Source organism: Rhinolophus sinicus, linkage group LG04, assembly GCF_036562045.2.
Source record: "Rhinolophus sinicus isolate RSC01 linkage group LG04, ASM3656204v1, whole genome shotgun sequence".
Taxonomy (NCBI): domain Eukaryota; kingdom Metazoa; phylum Chordata; class Mammalia; order Chiroptera; family Rhinolophidae; genus Rhinolophus; species Rhinolophus sinicus.
The window spans coordinates 56,560,119-56,570,224 of NC_133754.1; the positions used below are offsets into that span (position 1 = coordinate 56,560,119).

The window sequence follows — 10,106 nt, forward strand, 5'->3', positions numbered from 1 at the left end:
CTAAAAATCTACAGAGAAAAAAAACCTTGAAAGAGAAAATTTACCATATCATAATTAGTAATGGATTCTGGAAGCAAATCTATTTATAAACCATGTAGGCAATAATTTGATTCCAATATATTGCTTAGCTCAGGGAATGTTCTTTTTTAAAATCTCCCCAAAGGCTATAAAAGCTGGCTTCTGTAAAATCTGAGAGGGCTCAGATAGGACATCTATACAAGGCAATCAATTGTCTTATAAATTTTAGTTGATAACTCTCTGGAAGTACTTTTGTGATTTATTGAGCTGGTTGTTCATACTGGCTCCCCTCCTCTCCCATCAATTTTTAGAAATTGTCCCTTTCCATGGTTTACATGATTATAACCAACCATCTTTGGGCTCTCGGCAGACCTAATAATACCATGTGAGCTGTACCCAGCCCTACCCCACCATAGTAGATTGGGTAGACACCCAACATACACTGGACCAATGATCCTCTTCCCAGGGGGATTGGGAAGCAGGCCTAAGGAATTCCAGTCTTCGTCTGGATTGTCTCTAAAGAAAGGAGATGTAAATTTGGGAACTGTGGATGGCTGTAGTTCTCCCTGTGGAGGAGGGAGTGGAGGGAGCATATGTGTAGAAAGAGGAAGAATGATTCAGAGAAAAGCGCAGAGAAGGGCAGAAGGCAGTAGAGAGAAGAGATGAAAAGAGAGAGCTGAATGCTCTGGAGCCCCCATTCCTGTTGGTCCTGAGGCCCATCTGCATCTCTGCCCTTGGGTTCTACAGGACCCTACACTTCACACAGGTGTTCTCCTTCTAATGAATCCCCCTAATTTGGGATTAAGTAGCCTTGAGGGTTTCTATTTTACATAACCAAGAATCCTAACTAAATCTACAAGTGATAGAAGAGTTGTGTTCAAGGGCACAAAACTTCAAACTTAAACTGAGGCAACCTATTGAAACCGATTCAAACTAGCTGGGTAAGGACAAGTCCCTTCATCATTCTAGGCCTTAATTCCTGAGTGGAATTGGTTTTCAATATTCCCTTTGCTGAGTAATTGATTCATGAGAAGAAACATTTTTAGCAAATTTATTTCTTTTTAATATGGGAGAATAACAAAACACAATTACTTTTTGCATAGTTATAAAAATCCACTATAAAAAACAATTTTGTCTTTGTGTCCAATCTCCATGCAAAACCTAATACTTGACTAATGCTACCAACATTTTGTAAAAAAAAAAAAAAAAAAAATTAACTCTCGAGATTAGAACATTGGGCATATATATTGAAATAAAATGTTTAAAAACGCATTTTAGTTCTTATTTATCCTCTGGATACTGGACAGTCATCTAATTTTATGAATAAAGGAGTTTCCCAACAGCAATGACTTTTAAATATGATGGACTTTTAGAGATTTGTTATCAAAAGCTATAGTTTCAGCTGAGTTTTCACAAGTACAGGCCCAAATAAATTGACAAGAATCTAGCATCATAGCTAGAAGGGAGGAAACCACAGTCTAATCTTTTTCACATTACAGATAAGGGATTAAGACCCAGAATGAAGAGACTTGTCCTTACTTAGCCAACCTGAACCAAAGAAAGGGATAGAGCCCTGAAGTCCCAGCTTTGACTCCTGTTGCTCTTCTACAATGGCACAGGGACACACAACTCTCAATTGGTCCATGCACTCTCGGCCCTCTTCTTCCAATCAAGATGCTCAGGTGGATGCATAGTTCCATGAGGGTAGTGCCTGTACAATGATCCACAGGACTTCTGTGCGTGAATGGGAAAGGTAAGGAGAGAAAAGAAGTGAGAGAACGTTGTCATGGGAACACCAAGGCAAATCACAAGATGAAAAACAATTGACACCCATTCTGCTATCTCGTGCTTTATTTACTCAAGTAATAAATCAAGATATCTGTGTCAAAACCAATGCAGTGTAAAATAGACTGAAGATAAGCTTTTCAATTTAATCAATACTGTCTTCTAAATACCAAAATCTTGTCAAAGGGACACCACTGCACATTTATCTACATTGCTGTTAAAATTACTATATGGGCATTTGTGGAAGCTCTCTCTTTGTTCTAGCTTCTTTTTCTAAATTTTAAATTATTCCCCGAGAGGATTAATATAAAGACAGAATTATCTAGAATACCATTCTATGAACATAACAGTTTCTAAACCTATGACAGGCCAGAAAAGTCAAACCGGATTGGGTAAGTAAATGTGTTTACCCCAATGAGATAAATGACCTCTTCCTGGGGGTTAAGTATACCCGGAGGTCAATCTTTAACTCCAAAAGGGAATTGCATTCAAATAGAATCTGGTCAGGGAAGGAACTATCATTCATTAGAGGACAGAGACCTTGCAATTCTGGCCCAAAAATTCTGTGGTGGCGATGTGTGTTGTGGCTCCAAGAAGGCACTGACTCTTTCATATCACTGAACGTTAATCATATTTTCAAAGGCTCATTCATTCATTTATTCCACTGACTGTTAAGTGCCTGCTCTGTGCCAGGCACTGTGCTATTCGTACACAACCATGAAACCCTAGATCTCCCTGAGAGAGGAGAGTCCCGCTGTCTGCAGCTTCCCTGAAGTCAAGTCATTTGACAGAATAATTAACCTTTAGAGACAGGCTGAGTCAGATGAAATTAAATTATTTTAACACTTGTATTTCATTAACCAGTTTCATTCCCTCTCTGGATGCATCCTCGTACTTATCATAGAATTTCAGAACTGGAAAGACCTCAGAGAACAAATGTGAAAGCTTAGCTTTGCTCAATGAGTTGCTGGGGGCCACTGAGCTAGTTAGTTGGCAGAAGCAGAGCTTCATTTTTATCTCCTAAATGACCTTTACCCTACATAAAAACTTTCTATCAAAAATGTAACAGACTTCATAGATTTGTATTTCAGATGTCGGTTTTATTTTAAGGCAAAACAATCCAAGACACAGAGAGTTAAAACTATTTTCTCTAGTCGGCGAGACAGGGCCTGTTTATAAGAAAACAGACAGGCACTGAATTTCCACTCACTTCCTTAAGGAATAACGTACTCATCCCTGTCTCCCTCCCACACAAGCCTCCCACCAACTCCATGTCTATCTTGCTCACTCTCACCCTGTCTTCTGAACCCTGAACGCGCTAGGAGCTGCTGAGGAAACTCAAAAAGTTGATTGTTTTTCAGGTGACAAAGGAAGAGAAAAAGGAAGACCAACACAAGTAAACTTTCTGGGAAATTTAAAGCTACTGGTGGAAATTTTGTGGGGTTTGTAAAAATGTCATCTGGGGGAAAATTTTAAAAATTATATTCACTGCTAATTTTCTAACGTCATTGACACACCAAAGTCACTGTTATTTCAAAATGTGCACTATATAACCTACGAAGACCCAGTAAAAAATTGTAAATTGCCCAAACTGATCGTAGAGAAAGCTTTTTCTCCTTTCTTTTGATTTGTGTCTGTTTCCTGTGTCTTCGTATGGGCTTCATATCTCCAGCCCCTAACCTGTCACACATGACAGTTCCTTGTGTTCCCACAGAGAGGCGGCAGCACCGAGGTCCAAGAAATCATTAGGGCAGGCGCTGGCCCCAGACCACGGAATACTTCTGATTCACACTGATGGACTCATTGCAGGAATGTTATAGCCCTCAGCTGGCATTGCCCGGGGTTGGAATGCCAAGCCTTCTAAAGCTAGGTCTTCAATGCTTGTTTACAAAAGGCCAGGACATTAGACCTGATACAGAGGGTCCTTCTCACAGCCTCTCCACCAGAGAAAGTAGGAGCACAGTAGACACCACCAGATCCCAGGAAATGGTGGATTGCCTTCCAAAACAATCTCACCCTCTCAGAAGATGGTGAGAGAAGGCGGCAAGAACTCTGGCCTCAGGGTGGACAACTTGAGCTCTGTCCTAAGCTGCCATGTCCTAGTCCTGGATCTCAGCAAGTTGCTGACCGTCCTCAAGTATCTGTCTTCTGCCATGAAGTGGGAATGATAATAATACACATCCTCACAGAGTTTTTCAGGTTCTAATAAGAGGAAATCATGCGTTGGAAACCCTCTGTAGGTCATAGAGTCCTATAGTTGTTTTTACTATCACCCAGTCACAGCATAAATTAAGAACTAAGTGATTTGATTCTCTGCAATCACTCCTAATGATACTTGGAAGGGTGTAAGTCAACACTTTTCACTCAGAGGCCTATTTGTTTCAGCAGTGAAGAACACATTTAGCCATTTGGAGCGCTGTAAAGAAGAGTTTACACTTAAGATCCAGATTTTTCTGCTAGGAAAGTATCAGTCCTATGACACACATGTAGTAAAAGATTTTGCTTCCATAATAAATATAATTGATCACATTTCACTTTAATAAATATAATTGATCACATTTTCCTGAGGATATCAAGTGACAGAGCTCATCATGGGGAATCAAGGGCCTCACGGTTCATAGCTGATGAGAAGACATTTTTAATCAGCCTTCTGCCACTTTGCTGTGACTCATAAAGCTGAATTGCAAAACATAGGAGGACTAGGTAATTCTCATATACTAATTGATCAAACCCAGAGGACATCTTCATCTGCTCATGGCTGGGCAGATGGAAAAGCTATTTCTGTTGATTTTGCTACTTTTTCTAACACCCAAGACCAGGCAAGGGGTCACCTGGTAAGTAATAGCCATAACGCATTTAAAGGACGTGTGGTTCAAAAGGTGCTCACTTCCCAACTCCCCTCCTTCCCATGGCAGAGGGAATCACAGCAAGGTGAAGGAGACATTTTTGTAGCCCTGCTTCCTTATTAGACCCACCCTACACTGACACCTCTAACTCCATGGCACCCTTGGCCCTGCCTCGTGTCCCATGAATTTTTCTTCTCCTCTTCTCTCCCTTAAGACAGGGCTACTGCGGGCTCCTTTCACTGGCCCAACACTTTGTCTCCATAGCAAATCTCCATAGCAACCGTGAGGCAGGTTTTCCAGATGGGAAAACTGAGAGCTCTGGCGGATTGCTCAAGGTTAGGACTTGAACCTGGGGTTTCTAAGTTTTTAGTGAGGAATCTTGCAGTCTTCACTTTAGATAGGGCAGATGTCTGGGGCCCTATTAGATTTCTGCAGACAAGGCAGAAATCTACCTACTTGGACCATATCCCAAAGTGCCTCTCCCTAGAGAAACGGCAACAGCTCTGAGGCTTTGGCTTATACCTGGAAGGCGGGAAAAGAGAACAGGGGAAGATGGAGTTTTTAAGTCATCCACACAGCATTAAAGTACACAAACAACTACTGTGTGACCCCAAAACCAGAGACTGGTCTCTGACGCATGGGTATGTGATTCCTCCGAAATCCCAGTAGGAAATGAGTGCTACAAGAACTAGGATGGAATGTAAACTATTTCTTAAGAAAGCATGCTAGCAAATCTCTTCTTCCAAGAGTTCCCCTCCAAAGAGAACTTGGGCTCATTCTTTCTCCCTGATTCTCAAATGTGGCTATACAGGTTCCTTATTGAAAGGAGAAAGGGCATGGAGGGGTGGGCTATAGAAGCACGTAGGAGAGAGCCACAGAATCTAGATGAAGCACCATCACTTTCAAGCCCAGGGAAGGCCCTTTTTCCGAAGTTGTGAATTTACCCCATTTCTCGCATGACTTCTCCAAGAGTCCCCGCCAAGTCAACTTTCCACAGACTCCAATAAGAGGTCCCCCATCCTCTGTCTCATCCCACCAACCCCAACATACAAACTTTTCCTCACCCTCACGCCCATCACCTAGATAGTGCAAAGTATAGCAAGATGTCCGTGCTATTGGGGGAGGGAAAATAAAAGCATCATTTTGTTCTTTTGTCCACCTATTTTAGGAGTGGCACACCTGAGCTGGGTGGAGAAGGCAGGCTGGGCTCAGGCATCAGCATGATGAGGAGGCTGAGTCAGAAAATAAGATGCTAATAACAAAGAGTGGGCATGGCTGTGATCGGGATGTAGAGCCCATTAGAGCTGGAAGAGACCCTGGGACCCACACAGTACTTCCCTGTCCCTTCCTGATGGAAAATGGAGGGTAGGAGGCTGATGCCCAGGGCTACACATCTACTTGGGGTAAGTGCGAGGTGAATGTGGGCGCTAGAAGGCCAAATGTGCAAGGACGTAGCTGAGTTCCAAGGCTGTGCTCCAGTTCTGGAAACCTCCACAAAACTCTCTGAAGCCTCGCCAAAGTCCCCAGTGCCCATTCTGCAGAATAGGTTTTGCTTCTGCCCTTGCTTTTTTCGAAGGGGGGGTGGGGGGGATTTTTGCTGAGTCACTTCTCAGTTCCCTCATCTGAAATTGCAGATGTGAGCCTCTGTTTTTCAGGGTGGTTCTGAGGACAAATGGGGTGTAAGAAAGAACCTAGCGTAATGACCGGTACATCAATATACGCCTGTGCACCCCCCTCTGTCCTTCCCTCGGCTCTTCCCCAGACAGTATGCACTTCCTTGCCTGACTTTTCTTCTATCTTTGGCAGAAATCTGGGGAAACAGTTGTTCATTCTCTTTTCGCAGATAAAATGTTGCTAATGGCTGAGAAGATGGCAGAGCACCGAGGAAGAGCCAGCCCAGGAGGACTGTGGCCAGTGGGACCTCTGCTACCGAGGTGTAGCCCATCCAGAGTGGAGGGACACCCAGTGTGAGGAACTGGGAGCCCTCGTGGGCACATCTGTCACCTCTCTCCATTCTCCCTTCCAGTGGAAACAGCTGGGGTCTGGGGGATTCAGCCACACACACTTTCTTACCTTGAGAGGCAGAGTGGTGGGTGGGGCCAGGTAGCTCTTGCTGGTCTGAATGGGCGGACAGTATCTGTACAGCCGTGCCCTCCATGCCCGCACGGTGGTACCTGCACCCTCTTTACCGCTCCTCGGAAGTTCCTGGCAGGTGGCAGCACCTCTCCCCGGCACGGCCCTTTCACCCCTGTCAGCAGAGTTGGCCAGAGAGGCCTGTGGGATTGAGCATCCCAAAGTATTCCAGGACTGAGAGTCTGTGTCCCAAAGGTCTCGGGGGGCAGTGATGACCGACCCGTGCTTCCAGCGAATGGAGGGATTGCTGCTTCCATCGCTCATGATGACATCTGGGTTAGGAAGTCTGCATGACAGGGGCTGGAGCTGGCCAAGTTTCCTGGAGTCAGGGGCCAAGGAACGCCTGTAACGTGGGGATCTGCAAACACCACCCCTCCTTACATCCAGATCCTGGGGTTTTTCCTGTCTCTCCTTCTCCCTTGGAGAAGAGCAACTGAAAGCAGCTGGTTGCTCTGTCCCATGGCCCTCCTTCTGTAATAGGCGTGAGGGAGGAGCAGCCAAGCCCTGTGTGTGCCTGAGGTCCCGGCCTGCCAAGAACCCAGTTCTGGGACTGGGGAAAGCAAGTCCCTCCTCTGGGCCCCCTGGGGCTGCAGCGGCTGGAGACAGGGCGGGGACAGCTCCGGTAGGGGGGGCCTGCAGCTGGATGAAGAGGAAGGAAGTTTTCATCTGCTGTTGCTCAGGCTGCTCAGCCATTTCCTCCAAGGGGGTAGGGCTGGTCCTTGCCAGGGTTGTGTTTCAGACCTCAGTGCCCAGGGATGCAAATGCCAGCTGCTGTGGGCAGACATGTCTTGATGGCCCCATGGTTCCACTGACAGCCTGAGGAAGCAAATGACACACCTTCAGCACCTGGGGGGGTCTTCAAGGAGCAGGGGTCAGGGGATGATCTTGGCCATGGGATCAGACTCTGCACTCACTTCAAAGAATCACAAAAACAGGCAGATGGTGGAGAACCACCTGGGAGTGAAGGATGGGCAGAAACAGTCAAGACTTGGCCTCTCTCACCTTCGTGCGTCAAATGGAATTCCTTTTTCTTAATTGTCCCCTTCCCATATTTAAAATGAAAACACTAAAGCTGTTTGTTTCATTGTTTAACCCTAAGCTTCGTATTAGCTGCACCTGTTGGATGTCTGACCTGTGAGACCCCCTGTGATTTACAGATGAAGCCTCCCGTATACTTCACAGTGTGCTTTTAATCTATCTTGCTTGTGCTGATAACACATAGTTTTAAACAACTTCAATGTTTTAGTGAATTTCCACTTTAAATCCTGTGGTTATTTAGGAGTTCCCCAAAGGTAGTCCCGCAGTCCTATATCAAAATACTTGACATCACACACACACACACACACACACACACACACACACACACACAATTTAAAAAATAAAAATAAAAAAAAGACAAAGATGAAAAAGAGAATATTTTTTAAAAGAAGAAGAAAAGGCAAAGATAAAATAAGAAAAAAAATATCCAGGTAACAAATCAGGCAGGAGGGTTTTTTGTTATTTGTTTTAAAAAATACTTTAGCCTTCTTAACTCGTGAGAACAATAGCAAATCACCTGAAAAACTCATGGGGTAATTTACATTCAGTATTACTATAGACTCACTATCTCTCACAATAGAAAAAAAAAGCTTTTGAGTCCTGTTGACCTTGTTCCTGGGGAGGGAAGGGGGCAGGGGTGGGAAAGCATTTTTTTTTTTTTTTAATCAATTTGAACTTGACTGAAAGAGAACCAGGAAATCATCCTGGAGACAAACTGAGCGGGCAGCCCAGAAAGCTGGCTGCTCTGCCGTTCAGAGGCCCCACTGCCTCTCCCTCACAGCTGGCCATGACCTCACATTGGCAGCACCCCAGGAGTAATCGAGGACCTCAGCCCTGGCTGACCACAGCTGGCAAGGGTACGTCTTAGGAAATTCTCAGGATGAGTGGTTGGGGTTCTGTCTTGGTTTTCCTTCTTAAGCCTCTTCATACAGATTTTCACCCAAGGTTATGGAAGCTTTGCCCACATTTCCAGACAGGTAGGTGACACCTCCTCAGAGATGTGTCCAGAGCTCTCTGGGCCAGGCATGGGCCTCTATAATCCCTTTATAACAAATACCATTACAGAGAAAAATTCAGCAAAACAATATTACACCCAAGTCTTAGACTCACATATTGAAATAATGATGTTTATCTGATTACACTAATTTTCAACAAAAAGCTTGTGTGAGTGATATCTAGTTCTCTTTATGTAATTTTCCCACTTTCCTATAAAAGAATTTGCTTGAACATTATAATCACTCAACTAATACTAGTTTGTTAACTGATCACTAATCAGGCCAGGAGCTATTTCTTCATATAGAACAGGGGTTTGGGTGCGAGGGAACCATCTTTTCGTTTTAGTTTCTCACAATGCCAAGCCGTACACTAGGTGCCTCACATACCGACGCCATGTTATTCGAGGCACAGCACAATCCTCTGAGGCCGTTGAGGAGTGTGGACTCAGGGAAGTGAAATAACTGCCTGATGCTTTTTTACCCAAACTTCCCCAGATAGGAAGGGGCTTTTAAAGAGCTATTGGAGGAGAACTTTCAACTCCAACCTCCAAATAAAACAATGTACAAAAAACAAAAACAACTGTGGGGGTATGTTCAGGATACTTCTGTCTTCTAACTTTTTATTTGCAAGCCTACCACTGCCAAATATTCCATTTCTAGGTTGTGCGGGCTAGAATAGGAGAAGAGAAATGGTGGGTGCCACAGGAGACTTAACGGGAGGGCTGACCTGGACGACACATGTATGACAACTTCGGAAGTCACCCTTAGTATTTGGGAGCAACTTTAGAAAGTTGGGGGTCTGTATGAGAAGCAGGCGTAAGCACCAGAGAAACTTGGGTTTCTGCTGTGATGTAAATGGCACAGCTCTGAGTCTACTGTTTGGCTGTGTGACCTTCAGCAAATTACTTAAACTCTCTGATAATCAGTTTCTTCTTCTGTAAGATGAGGTACTGACTTCATAGGGTTGTTGAGAGGATTAAATGAAAGTGTATGTGAAGGACTGTAATAGTACCTGGTACATAATGGTTTCTCCATAAATGTTAGCAACGCCTTGTGTTTATAGCTGCATACTATTGAGGCCTAGAGAAAATTGGTTGACCCAATGGAACAATTTGAGCTGCTGCATAAAAATATATATTTTTTTAAAGATGCAATAGACAATCACATGCAAGTTTTTATGCTTTGTATTGATGGGTAAGCACCTAAGAGCTGAGGAATTAACTGGGATAAGGGAAGAGTCAGCAGTGAATTCGGGGTCTGGAGACATGCGTTTGTGTCCTGCCATGATCAT

General features: G+C 44.2%; 1 protein-coding gene across 2 annotated transcripts in view; it reads right to left on the reverse strand.

Moving 5' to 3' along the window:
* The window catches only part of PSD3 (pleckstrin and Sec7 domain containing 3), a 427,571-nt gene extending 420,462 nt beyond the window's left edge, over positions 1-7,109 (reverse strand). The window contains exon 1 of one of the 2 annotated variants that reach the window (XM_074329581.1): positions 6,723-7,109. In XM_074329581.1, coding sequence (XP_074185682.1) covers positions 6,723-7,046 — 324 coding nt within the window. In that variant the 5' untranslated portion in view covers positions 7,047-7,109. The remainder of the gene's footprint in view (positions 1-6,722) is intronic. The other variant, XM_019742071.2, reaches the window with a different exon arrangement.
* Positions 7,110-10,106: the final 2,997 nt, after the last annotated feature.